A 25,717-nucleotide genomic window follows, 5' to 3' on the forward strand; every position below is an offset into this window, starting at 1 on the left:
AGCCCAACAGGGATCTCAATTTGATAAACAACTTTGAACTCTTTGTTCACCATTCATCAGTCAGAAGCAGATCAGGTCAAATGGAAAGGAAACACTGAGTCTTCCACAAACATAAACACTTGGGACGGGTGAGTTTTCCACCCCCAGCCCCTCTGAAGAGAAGAATAAAGTATCAGTTACCCCCTAGCCTTACATTTATGCAAATCTTCATTAGAACAACAAATAGCAGTAAGAATGGCAGCTAATTAACCCTCAGTCATACACAGTGATTAAACTGAGCTGGAGCACAGCTGCAGCTTCGTTGGCAAGCGCTGCTATTCTTCTCCAGCCGGCTGAGCAAATGAAAAGAGGTATTTGCTCCTGCCGCTTCAGTCATTCACACAGTCATCTACAAAAGACATTGAGAGAGTCTCTTTCCTCTGTGGTTATACATCACCGTCCTTTGTTTCCTATCACTCAAGGCAGGAGCTAGTTTGTCCTTTTTAAACAACTCATACAATTTTTTACTCATAAGCTGTCTCAGACCCTTCAGTCCTGATTGTTATTAATTGTCTCTATTTTACTTGGCACCATCAGGCAGTAAAATGTGTTAATGAAATGTATGAATTTTGTAACAGCTGGCTGACTTTTTTGTGGGGGGAAGGGGTGCTGTAGTGTTTGTGTATGAGCAAACATGTGTGAATTATCTGTGAGTGCAGGAGAGCCAACTGGAATGATATCAGAGAGATGGGAGATGATGGGATGCACTAGCATTCGGTCTGGGGATTAGTATTTCTCTTTAAGGTGGTACTCTGGGGCACAGCACACGTCTCTTCCTTCAAAGCAGGGCCCCAGTCCTGTAAACGTTTTGGCATGTGCATGAGCAACCCTACGAAACCTGATATATGCCTTCATCTGCATAAAGCTGTGTGTGAGTAAGAGCTTGTAGGCTGTGTGCTTGAGTGATGAGCGTATTTACTTCAGTGTTAGCTGCTAGGGCTTGCCTGCATGGGCAGTTAGTTATTCCAGAGTAACTCCATGTGTGTACCTTCCCTCTTTGAAAATGTATTAAGTCAGGAAAATCTGTCTTACTTGGAGCAAAAGTCAACTGTGCATTAAGTATGGAAGAGTAGCCTGGGGAGTATAAATTCCCACAGTACCTTAATCCTGAATAGCTTTAAAGTGCAGATGGCCCCTGTGGATTTGCATTTTTACAGAGCTTGAAGTACAAAAACAAATTAATTATTTTTATATTTAGACAGCTGATGATGATGAGCTAGGTTAACATGTTTACTGTTCTCAGTTGGTCATTCCCATCACAGCCCTGCCAGAGGTTCTCAAGTCATATGGAAAATTCTCATTTGCAAACGCTTCAGAGAAAATAAATTGAAACACTGAGGAGACTGCACTGGAACTTTTTCCTTTGCATGGCCTCCTTTTTCACACATGCAAAATTTGAACTTTGCTGGCTTGATTATCCCTGATGTCTGAACAATCTAACGTCAAACCACATCTGCTTAATAACACATGGCTAAGCCTTGATTAGGACATTAGAACAAAACCTGCTAAATCTCCCTTCCTTTTTGGTCATTGTTTTCTTCTTGTTACATACCATTTTTTCCACATAAAAGTTCCAGTGCCAGTGAGAACTTTATCCTTTGACTGCCCCGTTGTCATTCTGTACCAGGAAAACTGAACGTGACACCTCAGTGTTGCTGCTGCCACTGGTCCCTGTGGTACAGCCTGCACCCCACGGTCTCATTTGGGCACTTACAGGCACCTCCTTGCAGCTCAAGGTTTGTGCTGTGGTACAGAACAGAGCAGGAGAAGAGACAGCCCAAGGCTGTAAGCAACCATGGCTTTTTTTTTTTCCCAAAATTGTGTCCAGTTCCCCTGAACACTCAGCTGGCCACTGTAATGGAAGTAACTAATGAAAGGCTGCATGAGAGCCTCTCTTTCTTTGCTCTTTAGAAACATCTCACAAATTTCTAACTTTAACTGATGCATGAGAATTTTAGAAAGAGAAAGAGAAAGGAAAGGAAGAAAGGAAGAAACAATTAGGGAAGGAAGGAAGGGAGGGAGAGAGGGAGGGAGGAAGGAAGGAAAAGGAAGGGAGGAAGGAAGAAAGAAAGGGAGGGAAGGAGGGAGGATTAACTTCTGGCAAAGGCAATGAGCAACCTGACAGCAGTGACCACTAGCCAGGTTAGTTGTTGTGACTCTGCTCTTAGATGCTGCAACAGCACGTCATGTTAGCAGTGTAAAGCTGCTTGTCTCTTGTTATCCTTTAAACACTCCAGAAAGTGTGAGGCGGTTCGTTCAGTCATATATTTAAAATTTGCTGTGAATGTAGTTTCAGATGGAAGCATGCGTGTCCTCAGTAGTAAGCATACATATAGAAGTAAATGAGCTGGAAGGATACCACTGCTTTACTTTCATGTGAGTCCCATCAATTTTTATAGGAGCTGCAGTTACCCAGCATGTCTGAAAAGCAGACTGCTGATGTTAAAAGAGTTTTCAATTCATGTTGTGGTACTCAAATATAATACCTCCATTAGACGTATGCCTGCTGATTTTTACAAGTATTGCCATGAGTCAAGGCTTTAGTAGATGGTTTCATACTTTGTTAACCCACACTGAGTAACATGACCATGCAATGACTTACATTTATCTAAGCATAGATGAGCAGAGTCAAGCAACATCCTAAGGTTAGGGGATCCTTACTCATCTCACTAAGGGACATGAGACATGCTTTCAAGCTTTCATTATGAGTCATCCTTATGTTTTACCTTTGTATTTCTCAGAAACTTCATTGTTTTCATCACAGGGTTTGTACAGTTGGCACTTGCAAATAACATTATTTTTGCTTTTCCATTGCAATCATAAACTCTCCGTGTTTTTTGGCATGATTTAGGTTTGCCTAAATATCTTCTGCCAAAAAAATATTAACACCTTTACCATCATGAATGTGCTGGAATTAGAGATGGGAGGCAGTTCTCTCAATATTCTTTTTCTTTTTTTCTTTGTTGTTTTCCTAAAGGTTTGCAAGGCTCTGTACTCTTACTGCTGAGAGTATTAAATCCCAGTTCTGTCATCCTTTGCAGAAAAGGATTCAATAGTGTAATTTAATGCATATCTTTCATCCTCAGTAGGATGTGAAACAGCACTTTGGAGAGTGACTTTTCAACATAAGCGATAAAAGCCCTAAAAGCCTGAATGGTATTTGCCCTGCTACAAAGCCACTGGAATTGCTGCTGTTTCCAGGACCTTTGTAAAACAGGAGTAGGTGGGGAGAATTCAGTCAGACAGGGTGCAAGGACAAGGCTCAATTAGCACACTGTCCTTCTTTCCCAGCCGTTCCTCCCACTCAAGCCATCAGCATGCACTTTGAGGGAGATCCTGGCATCATCGTGTAGTGCTGCTGCACCATCCCTGGCAGGTTTGCCTTCAGCAGTCCCCCCAGAGCTCTCCGCCGCAGGGTCTCCAGCCAGGATGCATAGCTGATGCCTGGCAGGGGTCCTGGAGTGTGGGTCCACATGTAGTGCACGCAGACTCACTTTTTGGAAAGGTTTAAGTGCCTACATCATGAATTTGTGATATTGTTTGGGAAAACTTAGTCTCATTTCTCCATCGCTACCAATTGGCACTGGTATGTGGCAGGTAGGCACTGGCAGATCACAGCCAGCCAGCTGAAAAGTCCCCTGCACTGGCCAAGTGGTTTCATTTGAACCCCTGGGAAAGCCCATCCATTGTGACCTTGGGCTTGACTACCAGCCATTCTCCTGATGCCACTTCGGAGTGGTCACCCCTGGTGCAGGGGCAGTAACATCCTGAGCTGCTGTGTATAAAGGGATTGTCTGATTCCATAGGAATTGGTCCATTTTCAGCCTATAAGCTTCAGCCATACCAGCACACATTTTAATAGTCTAATAGATGTCCACTGTTCCAACAAAAAGAAGATCTATTTTGAGAGTTACTGAGATCTGAAAGCAGTTGCCTGCCCCAAAAAAAAGAAAAAACTTTAAAAATAAATCTAAGTCAGCTTAATAAAGGAAAATGTAACATAGCTGTAAAAATAAAATCTGTTCCATGCTGAAGCGTTTGGCTCCGAGCAAGGATTTGGCTGACTTGTGGTCACAGCTCTGCAGTTTGGCTTCCATGTTCCAACTTTAAAATAGCTACCCAGCCCTGGGTAATGAGGAACAGGTCCATGGCCCTCACTGCTCGGCAGCCTGGAGATGGTGTTTTTTACTCTGCTTCTCTATATCTGGACCTTAAAGGAAGCATGTATGGTGTTTGTCCTCATCTGGTGCTTCCTCATTGCAGAGGCTGCTTTCTGTCAGTGTCGGTTCACGTCAGATGTTCCTTCCCAATTATCGTTCCTTCCACTCCCTCACCCCAAGTTGTGAAGTGAATTTAGAAACTCTGGATGACAGCAAGTTCAAGGGATGAGCCGCTTCTCATTTTCCTCATTCAAGTAATTTTTTCCCTTAAAGCCATAATCTCCACATTTTGACACTATCAAAAAACTGTACGTAAGAATCAAATCTGTGCTTTTTTTCTCCTTCTCAATTAGCAGCTTAACAGCTCTGTTCAGTTTATCAAAAGCACTTCTAGTTTTTCCTGTGGCCAAATATATTTTGTACTGCTTTGTGATGGAGAGACATTTCCATTTAGAGCACTTTTGTCGAGACGTATAGAAAATGGGAAAATCCTGCAGTAATCCAGAACATGTTAGAGTACATTTGTCAAATGTGGTGAGTATTCCAGGAAATGAGTGAAATGCTTAGAAATTGGCAGAATAATATTTGATGTGTTCAATTTTATTAGGCTGGCTAAACACCGATGTTTTGATTCTCCTCTGGTACTCGCAGGCTACCAGCTGCACTATCCTAGAATAGTGCCATCAGATTTACAACAAAACAATCTTGTTTTGCTATATACCCCTTTTGTAAGCAGCAGAGGGTCATGTAAACAATAAAATTGTTCTGTTGTCTGAGATTATTTATATTCCTCAGCTTGGAGCTATTTTTCCCTTTTCTTCAGAGTTTATATACTATCAGGAAATGGGAAGGTTCCTAGACTGTTTCAGCACAATGGAAAAATACTCTCTTTGTATCTTGAGCAGGAAAAAATCTATGCCTTGTCAGTCAAACATGGCAACAAATGAGAGATGATAAAAGAGCAGTTAGGAATCAATTCACAGAGTAATGTTTTTATTAGGTTTTGAGTTTCAATGTAAGCTTTCTCTCTCTCTTAAAAGTCTCTATCTTGGAACATCTCTGAATGATATTAGCTCACTTCCGAGGCTTTTTCTTAATGAACACAAAGGTAGCGTGCGGTCTGTTGTATTGGTGCCACTGGGCTATAAGCAGAGTGGATAGGTGCATGACATACATAAAGGCCATAATAAATTATCCTAACGTATCGTGGAAAGAAAATGTAGCACAAAACTGATCATTTTAGTTCTGCTCTCTGTGACTGCAGAATGACAGCACCTGAAACAGGATTGCCTTAGGTAAAACTCATCAGCATCCATTCCATTCACATGAGCAAAGCTATCCTGCCTGTTGCATCAAAGTTCTTTTTGCCAGAAAGTACTTATTTATCTTTAAATACTTCGTGTTCCCATGCTATTTCTACAGAACCTACTATATAGTTATTGAAATAATATGTACATATGTGGACTGATTATATCATATATTCTACAGCTGATATTTACAAATCCAAGATAGTCAATCATTGGTTTCTCTTTCCATTCCCTTTAAAAGTTCCTGTAGTACGCCATCTGTACCGTACTATGCATACTATATCAGTTGCTACACTGTGGTTTGAATCATGTGCAGCTTCTCCTATTGTGATCTGGGCACACAGCACCAATATGTTGTAGGCGTTTAGATGCAGGCAGACAAGCAGCAGGTTTTTCAGTACTTCCTGGGGGATTTAGGCATGTCAGAGTCCCACCAGGACTCTGCACCATCAGGAAACAAGAGACTTTTTCCACAGCTGATCTTTATATATTTGCAGACATGTACACCCATATCTGTTAAACATATACACCATATGTGCATAAACACAAAATGAAACTTAAGCAAATGCAAGAAATGCAGCAGCACATTATGAGATTATGAGCCATAAAAGCTGATAAAAATGTTATGAGATATTCACAGAATTATAGAATCACGGAATGACTTAGGTTGGAAGGAACCTCCAGGATCATCAAGTTCCAACCCCCCTGCCACAGGCAGGGTTGCCAAGTACTAGACAGGATTGCCCAGGGCCCCATCCAACCCAGCCCTGAACACCCTCAGGGGTATTGTTCTCATTGGTGGACTGAATCCTCTCAACATCAATCCATGACCATGGAGATTATTATAACAGCAGGAAAAAAAATAAATTGTGAACTCTCATCCCCTGAGTAGTTCTCAGGAAAATATGCGGGTTGCTTCAAAAGTAACATCTCCTATTTATTTCCATGAAAACTACAACAGATGCAAAGAGCTCAGTAACACTGTTTGATAGAGCAAATTCTCAGCTATGAAACACTAATTTTCAACATAGCCACCACTATTAGCTATGCATTTTTGCCAGCAACAAACAAGAGCCTGCATGCTGCACTGGTAAAAATCTTCACCAGTGGAGGTGACCCCCTGTTTTACAGCTGTTTTGATGACATTGTTGCTACGAAAAATGTTGCCCACCCAGTCCATCTTTCCTTGTCCCAAACAGGTGGAAGTCAGAAGGCACCAAATCCAGACTATACAGTGGGTATGGTAGGACGGTCCAGCCAAGATTGGCAGTGTGCTCCACAGTCTTCTAACTGGGGCCTGACATTATCATGTTGCAAGAGAAAGGTTGCTGTCTTGTCTGGTCTGAGCCTTCAGCTCAGTCAGCACTGAGACGTAGTGGTCGGAATTCATAGTTTATCTGGGTTCCAGGAAATTCAGAGGGATAACTCCATCCTATCCCAAAAGACAATGCGCATCACTTTACCCTCTGAGGGCTGCATCTCAAACTTTTTCATTGACAGGGAATGCACATGTTGTCATTCCATGAACTGTCATTTTGTCTCTGGCTCATGATGGTGGCACTGCGTCTCATTACTGGTAAAGATGCTATCCAGGAAACTGTCACGTTCAGCTTTGTATTGGTTCAGTAGGTCCTGACATACTTGCTTACAGTGTTCTTTCTATTCCCGTGTGAGGATTCATGGGACCCACCTGGCAGAAACTTTGTGATATTCCAATGTTGCCACCATCACTTCCAATGCACTGAAGCCAATATTCAGCTCCATACATGGTTCCATGCTTGTAATCCTCTGATTGATGTGGATGAACTGATTGAGATGCTGTTCGTTTTGCAGTATGACAGCTGTTCATGACTGTCTGGAAAATAGCTTGTCTTTCACATCGCTGTCACCACTGTTGAAACGCACCACCCACTGCCTCACTGTGCTCACATCCGCTCTTTGGTCTCCATAAACATTCAGCAAGCATCAATGAATGTCACTGGGTGCCACTTTTTTCCACATGGAGGAATTTGGTTACACACTTCATATGCTTCTTCCGCACTTCCATGTCAGACGCCATTCTGTCAGACTGCCCCTCTGCTGCCATCTGTCGCACAGTAGCAACATGTAACAGAATATTGGTGGGAAGGTTCAGCCTCTACTGCCATACCACCAATATTTGCCTCTGATGTTGTGGGATTACATAATAAAATGGGAGGCATTACTTTCGGAGCAGCCCCTGTAGTATCTTGGAGTATCTTCTAATGATGTGAGCAGGAAGAGCTTGCTTGGATCAAGATTACTATTTATTTTGGCCTGAATCTTTGCTCTTTTCAGTTACACTTGACAACTCCTCATGGGTAGAAGAGTGTTGTTCAGCAGCAGAGGGGCACTTCACGTGTTGACATCTACAATGTTCAAAACTCGTAACACATCACCATTAAATAGATTAATACCACTATAGAATTAAGATTTCTTAGAAATATTTACATACACATCGTTAAGGTTGCAAAAGTCTATGATCTGCTTAAATATTTTTTTTTCTCTGCAAAGTTTCTGGAGTTATCTGCATAAGAATATTAGCGGATTTATGTATTTTAGAAAGTAAACGGCAAAACAAACTTTTTAAAAATAAAATGTACAATCTGGATTTTGTGGTATCTGAAGTATAATACAGTCATTAACGATAGCTCCAGGTATCTGTCACACGTGCTCTTACCCTGTCCTTTTTTTATCTGATGTATCTGTAACTCTGCAAAGAATGATGGTGCAGTCATTCTCCAGCAGATAAACAACCATGCTCCATTCAGTCCGATGTGCTGCCTGCGACTGCTCATTGCTCAGCAGTTCAGTGAAAAGTGAAAAACTCCCTCAAAGCGCTTTATTCACACAGTAATATTTGAGAGGAAATTCTCTCCTAACCACAACTAATGATCAGGCTGTGTGTTGAAGCATGAGCCGTAATAGCTTCTGCAGTGGTAACTTAGATGGTGCCATGACCAGCATGCTTTCTAATTCTTTTTTAATTTTGTTAAATTATCTTCTAATATTCCTACACTGTACTCTTGTATATGTTTAACTGTTTGGTGTATGAAGCATCTAGTTCCTTTTAACTGTCTCTAAATCTGTTGATTTTTGTGTTCTTTTCTTACTATGGAAAAGATCAGCAAAACCACTTCTTTTTTAAAATCTCCTTTCTAAAATGACCTGTCACATCTTTTTTTTTTTTTTTTTTTTGTCTTTTTTTTTTCCCCAGAATAGATTAACCTTAGATTTTAATCATTCCTTAAATGGGAAAGGTCTGACAGTGCTGCTAGTGATTTCTTGTCCCTTTCAATAAATTTTCTACTGCTGTTGTTGGTATTCGGTTTTGTTGCTTTTTTTTTTCACTTAAGGCAATGAGAGAAAAATTGAACTTCAGACATAATGATGACCAAACTTTGATGGCATTTGATTAAATCAGAGATGGACTAAAACCCCAAAACAAGTAAATAGGCTTTGTAGATCTCTATCAAGAAATACATGTAAAGGGACCTTAGCTATCATAAAATTTAAAGCACTTGTGAAAATACATAAGTGATAAATGGTACAAATACAAAAGGTTACGATTCATTTTCCCTCCAATAAACATTTGTAGCTTAAGATAATGCCAGTGGAGATTTCCTAAGGCCTTGGCCTTAGGGAGAAGACAGCTGATTTAATGCACATGCATACTAAATCTTTGTGTGAACCAAGACCAAAAGAAGTCATCAATGTTAAATACTTTACGACTTCTAATGTTTAAATAAAGCAGTTAATTACTTCATATATGTAAAACACAAAATCTTCGTTATGCATATTTTCTTTGTTTCATGCAGGTTTTGTCTAGCCAATACAGACATGTCCTTAATTACCTCGCAGTCTTTTGAATGAAGTAGATACAGCACTTCTGGGCTTAGACGGTTCTGTTTCTGACAAGAATTGTGCTTGTTTCCTTAATGGATATATTTTCTCACTAATAGAGCTGTATACACTTAAGGGAAAAACAATTAACACTAAAAAGTAAATAACTTTAGACATCACATTTTATCTGTATTTCTACACTTTATTCTCTAATCTCACAATAATTTTATCTAGCGTTCACTATTCCATACAGTACAAACAGCTGAAATCTCAGCTGGAATAAACCAGCATCACTTCTGCTGAATATTTTACCCCAGACTTTTTAATTAGACTGTTCAATTTTACTAAGTGTTGAAGATTTTTTGTTTTTGGTTGGTTGGTTTGGTTTGGTTTTTCTCCTCTGTACCTTTCTTACATGAAAGCAAAACTAGAAGGAAATGTATTACTGCATATTTCTAACTGCCTGTGAAGCACCTTCAGGACACTGATTCACACAACTATTTTTAAGGCTGCTTCATTCTGTGCTTAAAATACAGTTATTCCTGCTTCACCATAGAAATCACACTGTTCCACCTTCTTTAAGTTCCTGAAAAGAAGCCTGCTACATTTGGCCCTCTAGCAGATTCACAACAATGTAGAATCAGCCCTGAAAATAAAACCTATTAATCCTGGTTATAAATATGTTAGCTATTAAATCATTTAGCCTCTCACTTTCTGGAGTAAGATTTCAGAAATTAGTATTCGTGAGTTGTTCAGATTCTGCCTGCAGAGATGATTTACACTATTGCAAGATACGTCTTTTTTATTTTGCATGGTTAATTTTCTACATTATTCAGCAGGGGAGGAGGAAACAGTTGTTCGGTTTTAACTGTCTTGCAGATCCATCAAAGGCAACAAATAGGACAAATTATGTGCAGCATGTGTTTCAGAATCCCTTTTTTTCTATAGCAAATTAAGTTCAGGTGCATTAATTGGAGTAGGATATGGTTATTTAAGTAGCAAAGTGTATGATTTAACTGTCCTGAATTTGAGGGTGGATTACAGCATAAGATTTCGTGTTCATATTGGAAATTCAGAAATAGAGCTCTGATCTGTATATCGTTTGTAGAATGTTCCATCTGAACAAGGCTTAGAAAAACAGCCCTTCTATAGATTGAAAAATTTTGCAACTTTATGATGAATTAGATTTTAGAAAATCCTCGAGGTCTGGAATCTTCATCACACAGTCTTTATAATACTCATTAGATAAAGTGGCAAAGAAGTAGAAGTAACTGTAAGACACAATATTGTACTAGGAATGCCCTCATTATCGTCCATAGGTTTTTTTTTGTCTCTAACTTGTACGTTTTTTCCTAAAGAACAGTGTTGGCACTTCATAGTCCAGTGCCTGACATCCCTTGGCAAATGGACTATCATTGAGCCAAGCACGACAATGGAGTCAGTGTCATCTCTCACACAGGAAAGATAGAGTATCCAAAGAAATTTATTTAATCTGTTACTAAATATAGAATTATCACTGTAAGTATCATAAATTCCATCTTCATCCAATGTTGCCATGTAACTTCATTGCAACTAACCCAGGAGCTAAAAAGCTGCCTACATGATGGATGCTAATTATTTTGTTTAACCTGTTTTTCCTTCTAATCCTATTAGAACTTGTTTGTAATTAAGCTAATTATATTCATGTTCAGAAGTTAATTTAGAAATGGATAGTCCATTTGGTTACTAAAATGGGGTTATTTTCTCACTCACCTGCTGATTCCTCGGTCATTGCCAGAGCTAGCACCCTGCTCCCATTCTGTGACACCCTGTGTCAAGTCACTGATCAACATCTGGAAACACTGCTCTGTGCAAGTATGCAGGTATGCCTGTGCAAGTAGGCCTATGCAAGTATGCAGAATGGCACCCCGCTTTACATGCTTTAATGAGCCATTGTGCATAGGTACAGGCATCGTCCTTAGATGATGAACATCCCAGCTCGCCATCACACAGTCTGGTTCAAATGACCCATGTCTGCAGTCCAGAAAAGCCCCAGAAAGTCTGCCCCATCAAAAGCCTCATCTAGGCCATACAGACAGAGCTCCTAAGCACACTGGTTTCCAGGCATTTTCATTGCAGTGCCTCTTGGTGCAGATATAAACTTAGATGCTATCAGTCAGATACAGCCTGCAACCTCCTTCCGCATGTTCCTTTGGAGAATGGGAAGCATTGACAACATAGAAAGAGAGAGAAAAGAGAGGCCAGACTGTTCTGAGTTATTGGATAACAGTAAGAGGTGTGCAAATGCAAGGCACGTTGAAGTTCCTATTCCTGTTCCAAGAGATGTTCAACTTGCCAAGGAATTTCTGGCCTTGGACTATGACAAGGAAGTCCTATTAGCCTTGATAAGCATACAATTCTTCACTAAGCCCCCTTTTTCTAAATAAAAGCCGCCTGTATTCCTTTGACATTCTGTGTGGGATTCCTAATAACAGTTTTAGATTTAAATAAGTCAAATAAATACCAAGATCTAAAAAGATGAGAAGAATAAAATCAGATTTAACCAAAATAGGCAGCATTCATAACATATGTAGGCTTTTCTAGTTACTCCACAGATTAATTGCAGTAAAGGAACAAAGGGATAGATTCAAGAGTAGGATTCAGATGCACCTGACCTAAAATGACACTGGCACGACCCTTGAAGATTTTGGTACTGCTCGTGTTCAAACCCTTCTCCTGAAAATGAAGATGCCTTTGGGACGTGTTTTCCTCTCAGCATTAAAATGCCACCAGAAGACCAGACAGTGTAGTGCCTGTGCAGTAACACTTTCTCCCTTCCCTGTCACCTGGGAATCCACACAGTTGGTGGATCCTGCTGGACCAAGTGGTTCTCTTGTAGAGTAATCTACCTTTCGTACCTGTGATTATAGGACGTCTACCACTATACAAAGCATGATCATGGGAAACACATTCACGCACAATTGCTTTGGGATTAAAATGTTTGTTTGGGGTGTTTAAGGGCCATAGGTCACCCCTTTCCTAAGGGCTGGTAATCAGTGAGAAGTGAGAAGACAGAAATCCAGAAGAAAGCAGGTTCTTTTTTCTTTAAAATATATAAATTCTGAACGTACCAGAAGTCATGTTGAATATCTATTCCTCCCTCAGTAAATCTTGTAACAAAAAAACCATCCTCGGTATTTTTCTGAAAATATAGTTATCAGCCTATGGATGCATACCAGTTACATTATGAATCTTAGCATTTTGGTGCTTGACAGCATTTTGAGATCAGAGTGTTGTAATTTCCTTCCACACGGTGATCTTCCATGAGGTGAATGCATATTGTTACGTTTTCTGAAATTTTTATCAAGCCCTGTACCACACAGTGTCTTCCACATCAACTCCTTAGTTACTAAAACTTTTTTATTAATTTTTTTACTAATAACAACGACTGTTTCTCTATTGAATCCATTGTTATGAACAGATACTTTGCTAATGTATCCATGCTTTTAATTTTGAGATGCATTCAAGCATCAAAGCAAAGTGTGTTATTTCAGAACTTTAATTGTTCCAACACACTGGCATTTCTAATAGGTGCATGTTCTTCTCTAATTAAAGGCAGCTCTTCAAGATCAGTACACTGTGCCTCGTTGATCCATGATTGCCTCAGCTAACTCCCAGTCAGCCACTGAAGTTTATAGAAACCCTGCTAAAAACAGCAGACGGAAAAAAAACCCTTTACTCTTTAGACAAGAATGATTTCCCTTGGCAAGATCCAGAGATGAATCACTGCCAATGCTTCCCTTTAAGAGTCATGTTAGTAAAACTGGGCCAGATAATACTCCTTATTTCTGAAACATCTTTTTCTGAAGCAGCCTCATATTTCACACAGATCTGTGGTAGGTAGCCTGACAGCAATCAATTGCAAGTCTAGAGAGGGAAGAATTTCTCCTTCCATGTATCCAAAATGTTTTAGTGAGAGAATTTTGCTGAACTGGATTTGCAGAGCTCTTTTATTTTGGAAGATAGGTAACATTTTGCTGAACTGGATTCGCAGAGCTCTTTTATTTTTGAAGAAAGGAACATTTTCCTCCAGACATAAGTTTGGACATTGGAATTGAGTCATATATGCCTTAATATTTGTGTAACAACTTCTCCAGACAGTATTTGAGCTAACAGAAGTCAGATATGTTTCTGACAGCTCCACAGAGCTCAAAATTTAGAGTCAAGTCATGCCTTACAGTTTCTTTATGACACGTCTATACAGTCACATTTACCACATCACCCAATAGCTTGCAATTTTTAGCATATTTATTCTCCAAATATCCAGTGTGACAGGGAAGCTTCATGGATGAGAAATTAAGGCACAACTGTAAGACCACTTAACTTTCTTAGAGACATCATAGCAGCTTGCAAACTGTGAAGACCATGGAGCACTCCAGCATTGCACATCTTGTAAGCAGTGTAACATGTCAGCTTCCTTGTTTCCCTGATGTAGCAGAAATGCTAAATCACAGCTTGAACCAGTGATTGAGCACCTGGTAGGAAGGCAGGGCCAACCAGGGGAGCTCACGTGCAAGCAATGCACCTGAGTGACCAGAAGGGGTGGAGCCAGGATCCACCCCTTCCCAGACCTCATTTAAGGGTTGGCAGTGGATGCAAGGCTGTCTTGGTGGAGATCTCTGCCTACCTGAGGTCTTTCAAAGGTAAGCAGCTTGGGTTTTTTTTCCCTTTCATTTCTGTGTCTACAGCTGCTGCATTTGGACTTGTCATCATTTGCTGCAGCTGAAGTCTTTATCACCCTGCTATTATTACTGTACTTTGAATCACATTATAGCATTGCAGCTGCCTAGCCATGTACCCTGGCTATGCAACAGAACAAGACCTCTGGATCTTCCATGCTTTATCTTTCTCCCTTTCTCTTCCTACGCTTACTCTGATTTCTCACAGGATAAATCTTTGGGTGTATAACTAGAGAGGTATCCAAGGACTGGATGATTGAGTGACCATAATTATGGGATGTACAGGTGAACACAACTTAATAGGAAGATTGGTACAGAAGTGTAAGTTTCCTTTATCCCTGCATTAGCGCAGTGACCATTAGACTAGCTTAGCTATGTAGGGAAAAACAACTTTGGGCATATCTAGGCTTCAAAGTTGTGCAGTCTCCAAGATACTGTATACAGCACAGTTTTCAATTAATTTTCTAAATGTGGACATTGTTAATGTAAGTGTTGATATCTGGTGAGACTGTAACTCAAGTTCTTACTCATCTGCCCCGTATTCCCTTATTTCCCGTGTTATACCTGGAAAGACAGTGCTGGGTTTTCTCTGAAAATGAGAAGTGACACACAAAGTCAGTCTGTTTCTTCTGACTCCAACACATTAGATCACCTTATATCTGAGAAGATTATGTCAAAGGTATCTTACTGCATCTCTTGTTATTTTCCTTTGGTGGGAGGAACCCTTGAAGGTCATATGTTTGTCCACTTTACTGAAGCTACATCAACTGTAGTAACCAGCCTAATGAGGTGCATGAGCTGTAAAGCAATTCCAGAAAGTATATTTTGATGGTTGAGCACACTGGTGTAGCCTATATATTTCTGTTGCAGATTAGGCTGGTCACATCTCACAACTACTTCCTGAAACAAGAAGCAGAATTTGCCATACTCTATATTATATGATTTCTGGTGTAAATCATAATTGCTAAAATGGATATCAAATTCACTCACTTCTTTCCTAGTAAACATAAGATTTTTCTTGAATTTGTTCCTTTCTCCTCCAAGGATTACGTTTTTCTTTACTGATACAATTCATTTTATTTGTTTTCCTTTTCTATAGTGTTTACTGATTGCTTTGTCATTCTTCTGTATGGTTTTCAAAGAGCCTTGTAGATGGATAAGTACATTATCTATAGATAGTTGGAATGGTGATTTCATGAAAGTCAGAAATAAATTGTAGTTCTGCTTGTAGGATGTGTAAAGCAATCCAGAGCCCGGCTACTGCTCTTTGTTCTGCCTTGAATCATTCTGTTGTTCCAGTCTATAAGCGTGTGTTGATCAGACTTCCAACTGCGAGGCCAGTTTTATTGCCACACAAACAGGGATTAGTGCCATGCTGTACTCGTTTTCACTTGTCCCCTGGTTTTTGAACACTCTTTTTGAAGGTGAAAGGTTAGTGGAGTAATTCAGTGTTCCACTTCACCTGCCTCTGCCTCCAAAGAATTACTTAGTCTGTGCATTATTTTTGATGATAGCAAGAAAGAGCAGCACTGCTGCTGTAAGACCACTGAAGGATCCTATGATGCATTTCACATGCCTCATTTTCCCCATCAAGACACACAGCATCCTTGCCATGTTCTTCTAGGAGTTGATTAAGTTTGCAATAGGTGACATGTGGCAAACTGTGGAAACCTCCTAAGGTGAAGTGACACAATGAATAAAGTTACAAACAATTCACCTTTTCTTAATCCACTCCTCTTAGAGTTTTATATTGTTCTATGACATACTTGGTATAGCACATCTCACGCTTCTTGTCTTCAGTTTCACTGGCTAGTCTTAGTATGACTGGATGCCACTGAAAACAATATGAGAATACAATTAGAGGTAAAATATATTTTTTAAATTAAGTTTATTTTTGGTGTGTATCAAACTGTCAGCATTTGCTGTTTAGAAAATGTGTGTTTTGGAGAATTATTAGTTTCTGGGTTCTTTCCCCAATATTAATTTTGTTTTTATTTTTTAGTTTGGTTTTTGGGGCCTATTTTTTCAAGGTTGGTGCAATATTAAACAACAAAAATTGGATTCAGAAACCTTGGCTTGCATTGCTAACCAGTGTGGGAATATATACTGTCCTGCACTGAAATCACCAAACAAACTGTAGTTATTGAAAATATGAACTTTTCTTAATTTCCATGTAGCAAGCCTACATATGCTGTTGTATGAAGATGATTCCAAGGCAACTACTACTGATGGCATACAGAGCACCTGATTTTTTCCTTAAAAGGCTTTGAAAAAGCAAGCACTCCCAAATTTTTTTTGTTTGATTCAAAAAGCAATACAGCAGAATACTTGTAAAGAGAGGCAGCTCGGAAAAAAAAACAATTAGGGTTCCATAAATCAAAAACTTTTCTAAACATGTAACAAGTCCAAATAACTTAAAAATTACTCTTTTGTGTTCTTCTGCATTTCACACAGCTGGCTCAAAGAAAGGAAAGCAGATTTTGTTTTTGGTGACTGATGTTTCAGTGCAAGTAGTTTCATAGAGCGTCTCAATGGGATACCTCTCATAGGTATGAGAAAGGAGTACTTTATAGCTCAGGAGACAGTGTAAGACCTTTCAAGTTACACCTAACCTTTAGAAATTATTCCAGTTTAATTCTGCTTCATCAACTGGAGGCCAATTGTTCGAAATTCCCCCTGATACAGAGCTGAATCTGTACCTGGACCGAAATATATATGTATATATAGTAAATATTTGGTTGAAGAAACTGAGATTTTCATAGGGTTGTAGTTTTCAGTTTTTAAGGTGCCTCAAATCTTTCTGAGAACTCATTTATTATGGTGTAATAACTGGCTCCATCAGCTGTTCTCTATTAAAACTGTAAAATTCTGCAAGTGAAATATTATTCTAAGTGCTCGTAAATATATTTATAATGCATACAAACACCCATAATGTACACTTTAAGTCTAAATGTCTCTTTAACCATGTTAGCACTAACGATTGGAATTTCTTTGCATATTGTGTGGCTGATGGAGAAGAGACATTGAAATCAAGCTGTTAAATACACTATCTCCATTTTTTTATTTCACTAGAGTATGTTTGCTGTATTTTTAAAAGAGCATTGAAAAGCCCAGGAGATGAATTCTGCTCTGAAATAGCTATTTGCTGACATAGACATAGCTGTAAAAATACAAGCAGGGAAAAATACAGTATAGCAATATATTTTCATTTATTTTGGAGAAAAGTAGTTTTAAAGAAGAATTATAGTCTGTCTTCTGAATGATAAAGCAGTATAACTAGCATTAAACACAGCTGAAATTTTGTAATGACCAAACCTCAGCTCATCCAAATCCCCAACAGCATTAACTCCCCAGAATTGGGCTGTAAATTTGATTAGCTTCTCAACAGATATGAGACACAAATGTTCTTCCTTATACAGTCATATTAAGTGGCTGCAAAAGAAGATGACAAGTCATTACAGAGCAGCATATCCGACCATTTAAGTGAGGCAGGAACTCCAGCTCACCCAGCTCTCCACACTGAGTGCAGCACAGGGTCGTTCTTTGTTATTCCAGCTTCCCAAATCTCTGGCACCCTGAGGGCTGGCATGTCCCTGCTTGGCCACAGGACAGGGTGTCACACCATGGACACAGCAGCTCTCAAGCCAGGCATGGTGCATCTGGTGACCCGGGGGATCCCAGTGTATGAGCATCCTGCCATGCTAGCTGTTGCCAATGGTTTGAGTTAATTTCTGTAAGGGCCCAAGTTTGAGAGTGGCATTGCCTGAGACTGTATTTTCTGGTGTTCTGGAACAAAACTGTTACTGAGTTTTGTCTTAATTTCTGTGTATTTAAAAGTTAGTTTAATTGTGCTGTTATTGTTACTAATTTATTGTGGCTTTATTTTCATTTGTTTCACTAGGTCATTCTGATAATGTATTTTTGGCATAGCTTTATATTCTGAACCCCTGGTTTTCATTGACATTTGGACAAAGCCCCATTTGGAGTGGATTTCTAAAATGACCACTGATTCACTGATGAATCACACTACTTACAAAAAAAATAAGCTAGAGCAGTTTACTAATTATGGGAACGAATTTCTAACATCAAGAATAAAACAGATATATACAAATGGAAAGTAAGAAACAGTTTTATAGTAATGAGAAACATGGAAAAAGTTGTTCTAGGAATCTTGAGGATTCCTTTTTGCCTGTCAGTTATTTATGCAGCAGTTCTTTTTATAAAATGTATTTATACTGTACTGATGGAGATTTCACAATATTCCTCATACTCTGCAGCCCACCTAAGATCCAGCCTCTGCCCAACCATTTCCTACTTTGTTGAGGGGACAGTTTTTGCTTTTTTTTCCCTAAGCGTTCTGAACACTATGGCCACAGCATGTGGCTGTGTATGTTGAGGATGAAGTATTTGAAATTATTTTAATTTGGTTTCTTCAGTTTGTCTGATAATCTCAATTTTATGGCCTGTCCCCATGAGCTCTGTAAAGATGCCAACTTGTGACTTGTTGACTGTTATGAGAAGTGCCTGTTTCCCTGGGCCTGCCACCCAGCTACCACCTCTAGCAAGGACAATGCAGCTTGGGCCTGAAAGTGCCCAGCTTCATGCAAGAGCAGGAAGGGACCTTTTGCATGTCTGAAGGTCACATGTCATCCATGTGTCCACCAACGCAAATGCAATGTGCTGCGTTGACTTGGCCAGTGTGACACTAACAAGGTGACTGATCTGAAGTGAAAAGTTTCTTCCTCACTAGCTGTCCCAACTTCACAAACAAAGCAGTTATGCCAGTTTTGTGGCTTCACAGGAACTGCTAAAATAAACTAGCTCTTCTAACACCTGTTGAAGAGTCCGTATTAAAGTCCTTATAAATAACTTCATGTAATGACAACACAACTCAGTGCTCTCTGATAGATGTGACATAAGAGCCTCTCTGGTAAGAACTATCCTAATCTTTCAGTTTGGTATTTCAAACTAGCAATTACTAGGCTACTGTTGTGAAAAGAGACTCATCTTTTCTCAGCTGTTTCACTCCCTTCCTTTCTCCACTCACACATGTCTTCACTTCAGCAATATGGAGGTTGTCATCAGCAACACATGGATCTGGGAATTCTTTCCACAGGATGAGGCCCTATCTTACTGGGCTTCAGCTGATTTCACCACTTTCATATCTCTCATTGATTCACCTACCTCAAAAGAAATTAGCCACCCTCCTGATGGCTGGGAGGAGGTGAGAGAAGGAGCCTGTATCTTATAAATCCTTCCAAAGGTATATGTTATTGAAATATATACTTATTCCCAAAAGGGAATATAGAGGGAAACCCACACAAGTAATCCAAGGTTGGGGATGATCATATAATACTCCCTACCCTCAGTTATCAAGGAAATTGATTTTTCAGCTCTCAGTATGAAAGACACTTTCATGTAAACACTCCTCCTGCACACAAAAAGATTTTCAGATTTGAACTGAGTAAATCTGTATCACACCATGTTGCTTTTCATTGCACCAACATCAGGTTTTGTGAAGACCATAGCTGCAGTCATTTAAATATGCACTAAACCTCATGAAGCACTTACCATAATCCAGATGACAACATCATGATACTCTCCCAAGCAGTTTCCACCAGCTGCCGAAGAGGTCAAAGCCCACCTTTCCAAACAGCATCAAAACCAACATTCATCAAATTTTGCTCAATGATTTCCTTTGAGTTCCACCCTTACTCTTTCCTTCTCTGTAGTTGTGTGGAAGTTTTTCTTGAAGCAATGCTGTTAGACTCAGCCCTGAGCTACAACCACTGTAACCAGCTCTCTCAGACTACTCCCTAAATTTTTGCCAAGAGACATGAGGCCATTACCCAAGTTGCTCATTTACCCTACAGTTTGTCTCAAAACTCATTCCAGCTATGAATGACTTTGCCCTCCTTGAACACCAGGAGACTGTCAGCCTCCTGTTTGTACAGAACAAAATCCTTCCAGTAATCCCCTGTGTGATTCTTCTCCTTGGCTGAGGAGCCAAAGGTGATATACTTTCTATTCTGAAAATTTTTAAACAGATCTTAGCTCAGCTATACCTCTTTGACACTCATGCATGTAAAAATAGCAAAGTCTGGGCCTTGGTGACCTCCTCTGGATATATTAAGATATTGAAGTTAAGCATATGCATTAAGTGCTTGCAGGACTGAGACTGTGGGGTCTTAGTATGCCACAGCTGCAGTGGTAACTTGCGTTACTAATTCAGAAGGTGCAAACTTAGTATTCAAATCACAGGCTCTTCCTGAAAGTGCACATTTAAAGCAAAGTATTTTTTTCATTAGGTATTATCTGCTAATATTTAGTGATGTTGGCAGCAAGTCATTCAATCGATTTGGCTAACGCAATGCACTTATCCTATCATAAACGCTTATCATCAACAAACAAAAACCTGGGATTTACTTTACTCTGCAGACAGCATGACGTCTCTCCCTGGGAATCTTGCTGGTTAATAATGCTGTGCAAACACAACACTCGGGTTATGACTGTACTGGGGAAGCTGACATTCATGTTGTTCAATGGCACCATCTTCAGTCAACTGTAGAGCTGATTATTAACTGGCTCTAATAAGAAGTCGTGTGCATCTAGCCTAAGACAGGAAAAAAATGGATGTAAGTGCTGCAGAACTAATGTAGTGTAGGGATACAATCAGAGGAAATTTACTGTTTCAGGAGGACTACCAAGAGTATGGCTCCTCCAAACAGGAAAATCTTGGTACTGAGAGGAGAAAAATGTTGATTACTCTGGGAAAGTCTTTTCTTGGTTTGTTTTTCTTAGAGGGCTAGCTGATTTTATTTAATTAACTGGGAAGTCATTTGTAGATCCAGATTCATGTAAACAGACCTTTTCTGGTTATTTCTTCTTTTTGGAAATACAAAAGTAGCTTCAGAAGACCGAATCATGAAGCATTCTGGTCATATGAATGCTCAACAAGATCTCACAAATTGCATGCCAGTTCCCAAAGTTTGGAATTAACTTTTACTGCTCTGAAAATAGTATTCGTTGCCCTCATTTCTGACCTTTCTTTATGCTTTAAAATTCTTTAAAATTAAATTTTAAAAAAAAGACCTGTTAATAGAATTAGAACCCATCCTCCTTTTAGGTGATACTGTAGGTATTTGTGGAAGTTTAATAACATAAATAAATGGCTTTTAGTGTTTTTATTCTTGTCATCTGAAATTCTTCTTGCTATTTTTCACTCTTCGCTCAAACTAAAATGACTGGAACATTTGTTCATGAGGCATAATTTTAGAAAATGATTCAAGTCATATGTTTACCAGAAACTTGCAACTAATTGCCCCGATAGCTCCTCCCCATGCTCTTGCTCTTTTCCTCCTGTATGCATGCATGCTTTCAAAATGAGAATAATATATGTAGACATCTTGTTCTTACAGTTAAAGCTAAGGGGACAGAATAAATCTGTATCTGAGGACAGTCTTTTCATCCTTCTGATGCTGACAAGCATTTCACGGTTTGTGTTTCCTTTTCAGCTGACCCCCTGGTTGGAAGCATTGCCACTCAGTATATGACTAACAGAGCAGAGCATGACAGAATGGCCAGACAGTGGACCAAGCGATACGCCACATAGGAACCTCCTCTAGGATTTGCTGGACCTGTGCAAGCACATTCACTAAGTGCTTCAATAGCCCTTCCCTTCATTCTTATTTTTTATTAAATTTTGAACCATTTCTTTTTTGTTTTATTTTTATTTGTTTGGGGTTTTTTTTGTTGTTGTTCTGTTAACTTGAAAGCTGTTTCCCTCAAATGTAGACAGGGAATTTTGGTTATCAGTGCAAAGAATGTTGGATCTGTAATAGTATAGAGCTTTGTCACGAAGCTTTGTATTAATGTGTGGTTTTTTTTCTTTCATGTGTTTTTTGGGAAAACAAACAAATTCAGAATTATATCTCGTTTCTACTTAAATGTAGTGTTTAGGGTTATTTTTTTGTACTGAAGTCTTTAACGGTGGGTGCATGCTACTGGGAACAAGTTTTGTATAAAAGCTTAAAATCAAGAATCACTGTGCATTACTAAGACTGTGTTTATCACTAGCCTTCTGTTTCCCACACAAAAGGCTATTGCATTGAACAAATTAATATGTATTTTGATTTACTTAAAAGAAAAGTGCTTGTAAATTTCTTAGGGACCTGCCACTTTTGACTGTGGATCAGTTGATGTACACTTGTATTATTAAAGCACTCAATAAAACACTGTGGCTGATAAATGCACTTTTTGCAATACGGTGCTTTTGCGTTTGTACAGTGTAGACTGCATAGTCCTCACATAATATAACTGCAGGTTAAGCAATTATTTTTAGACCTAAGCTATTCACTTGTTCTTAACAATATCTTTCTTAACTTAGAATTCTTCGTTGCGTGTATCTTTCATATATAAATATCTTCTAAATTTTAAGGCCATTCTTTCACATGCCGGTGCTCAGCTCAGCTATTCTGAAGCCTCTTGCTGTATCTTTTGTACTACAGCTTCACTGTATCCATCTTGTTATTTTTTTAACGGTTGGCTATAAAAATAGCCTTGCAATGAAAGCAGAATATTGATGATGATTTTATACAGCCAGCTTCGTTTTGCCTTTCTCCAAGCTCTTTAATTGTAAAAGCAACTGTTATTTGAAAAATAAATGAAGGTTTTCAATGGGAAAATTGAGCCCATTGCACCAATCATTCCCAGCACGTTCAAGGCAAGGGTATTTCTATTCAGATTTGACCTTCAAGCTAATTTTAGATATGCAGCCATAGAAGGAAAACTTCTCCTTGGCTAAGGAAATGTGTGGGTGTTGTGATTTAGAAAATATATACTGTGATGCTGATATCTAAATGTTCTTTGTGTTGCAATGGCATCCTGGAAAATCCCTGTCTCATATAATTAAATGTTACAGATGCCATATACAATCCTTGGCTGCCCTCTCTTTCTCTCTTTTCCTCTTATGTTTAAAGAAGATTTTATCTTAAGGAAGATACATTATAATAGGAACAACATAAAGATACAGGGAGACCCAATCCCATTACATACCAACCCAAATCCAACTTTCCTGGAAATGAAAGAAATCAAGGTGACACTGCAGGTCCCCTGTGGCAACCACTCTGAGGCACAGCATGTCCAGGCTGTTTTGGTTTTCCCTCAGCCATTTGCTCATAGCTGAGCAGCCGTACAGATTGAATCTACAGGTGAGTTGTCCCCTGTACAAAGACAAGCTGAATGATGATTTTGACATAGGCAGTATATAATAACTACTGCCCCAAGAACCATGAGGATCTTGACAAAATAATTAATCTATTTTGGTCAAAACAAATGGAGAGTCTTCTGGCGTCCGCAGGAGCCAACTGCCTACAAGCCCAGTCATGCAAGTTTTTGAGGCCAAGAGATCCCAGATACAGATTTGAAAGAATAAAAGTTAAAGAAAAAAAAAAATCAGAAGACAGACTTCTCTAATCTAGAACACTTTCCTGGGACAACTGCTGTATGTGCTTCCCTTGGAAGATGCTTCCACCATCCAATTTACCATGAAGTACCTGCACATTCCTGCTGGAAAAATACAGTGAAGGAGCAAAAGGATTAGAAGAACAACTGTGTCTTGCCCAGCAGAGTAACAGCATTACTTCTGCTGTTATCCTATCTGCTAAAGAGATTCACGCCATGAAAAACCTGTATCCCCTGAGACAGCAATTAATGGCCAATTTCAGATTTCTTATGAATTACTGTAAGCGTCTGCTGCTCTGCAGTCTGCATGTACACTCAGCTGAACAGAACGCAGTAATTTCCTAGGTACATTTGAAAAAGAAATGTTCCTACTAACATCTAATGTTTTGCCAAAATATAAAGAAGACATAAACAGAAGAGCCAGTTGCACCTCTAATGATGCTGTAACTGAAACATAGCTGAGGTACCTCAGAAGAGGAACCACAGAACACTTCTTAGATGTCTGTCCTCAGTCCATCAGCTCCATCTCACCTTCCTTGCTTATCAAAAGCTGTGCAGTTCAGGCTTTCAGGTAGGTTGCCCTTTGTGTGAAGCTGAATGCTGGCTTTGTCATAGATAATATAAAACTACTTCCTTGAGAACAGTGGGGATCTCAAAGAAATAATCAGATAGGATCAACCCATGTTGATTAAAGCAGATGCAGACTCTTCTGGCGTCTACAGGAGCCAAATGTTTGCAAGTCAGGTCATAAAACATTCTCCTCTATTTGCAAATCTGCTGTTTGCCTCCCAAGTAGTTCTTTTTCTTCATCTGCTGAACCTGGGAAATGCAAAGCATTATTTGAAACTTGCTGTTATCGCTGAGGAGAAATGAGCAGATTTCAGCCTGCCACCAGAGCCTCGCTGAAAAATAATATATAGGCATAGTCTTTTTCTTCTTTTTTCTTTTTACCTCTAGAAAATACTGCACGTTATTCCATCCAGCTTTTGTTTTTATCTCATTCCTGCTTCATCTTTTATGCCATATCATGTTCTTTCTAACTTTTTTAGATGAAGCTCACACACTGCCCTCCTGCAACTGGGTATGAAGATCATTCAGGTGACATACAGCAAAACATGTTCAGCAGCAGAGTTGGCTAAAACTGGCTTTTAAAGACATCTTACAGCTTCTGTAACTTCAGCTGCAATAACCAGCAAACACACATTGACTTTCCAGTTAGCCCTGATAAATGTCACTGTACCACATCCTTGATTTCAACTCCAGTGAAGCAGAAGTCAGGGACCTCTCTAAACTGTATTCTCCCCTTCACTAATCACTAAGGTGGTTTTCACATCCCCCGTCCAACTGACCTGCTGATTTCCCTCTCCAGAAAATAACACAACAATATAGCTCAAATTAAGGTACCCAAAAACATCCTGTATTTCCAGAGACAGCATTTGCACACTGCTCCAGGAGTGAGTTTTAGCAGCTCATAACATTTTTAATTACATGCATTGTGGGTGATTGCAGCCAAATGGTTACAAGCCATTAAAAACAGCTGCTGTGCTATGCATAAAGCAGGAATAATTCCTGCTCCAAAATCTCGCTGCAGGTTTCCAGCTGTGAGCTGCAGGTAGGCTCCTACCTATGCTCCTCTGAAAGCAGAGGGTGTTGCTGGCCCAGCACACCCTGGGTGCTTTGTGGGCTCTCAGCTGCTATCTCAGCTCACTGTTACAGCATGCACCAGGCTCATGGCTGCTTTATCTCTGTCATTAATCCCTCTGACTCGCTCCTCTTTCTCAACCACCCTCTCCTTCTCTCCGGCTGCTTTCTTCTGCTTGACCGATTCATTACTCTCGGCTGAAAAACCACCTTAAACACTTCTCCCAATTCAAATAGCTTTTCCTGAAGCTACCCAGGAATTCAGATTTGCTTCTTCCCTAATGACTATGCCCAGAACATGCACCAGTCTCCTCTGCTCTCCTTTGCCTGAGGCAGCGCCTCCTGCAGCAATAAAAGCAGACATAGCTCTGCTGGAGGATGAGGATGCCATGGGGGGCTCAGACCATGCAGCAGCTCCCACCTACTCAACATGTCCTGGGGACCTTTTCCTCCTTCTTGGTTCTCAGAAATTTCTCTTCTCTCCTTCCATCTGAACACCTTGCCCCAAGCACAGTGAGCTTCCCTGTGT

At 39.7% G+C, this 25,717-nt stretch overlaps 1 protein-coding gene across 2 annotated transcripts in view; it reads left to right on the plus strand.

Annotated features, from left to right (window-relative positions):
• Nucleotides 1-22,347, plus strand: part of LOC110394028 (ubiquitin-conjugating enzyme E2 E2) — a gene marked incomplete at its 5' end in the record, with an annotated part of 212,519 nt that extends 190,172 nt beyond the window's left edge. For both annotated transcript variants that reach the window (XM_021387627.1, XM_021387628.1), the window contains 1 exon segment: nucleotides 21,600-22,347. In XM_021387627.1, coding sequence (XP_021243302.1) covers nucleotides 21,600-21,697 — 98 coding nt within the window. In that variant the 3' untranslated portion in view covers nucleotides 21,698-22,347.

The sequence above is a fragment of the Numida meleagris genome, chromosome 2 (genome assembly GCF_002078875.1).
Source record: "Numida meleagris isolate 19003 breed g44 Domestic line chromosome 2, NumMel1.0, whole genome shotgun sequence".
NCBI lineage: Eukaryota > Metazoa > Chordata > Aves > Galliformes > Numididae > Numida > Numida meleagris.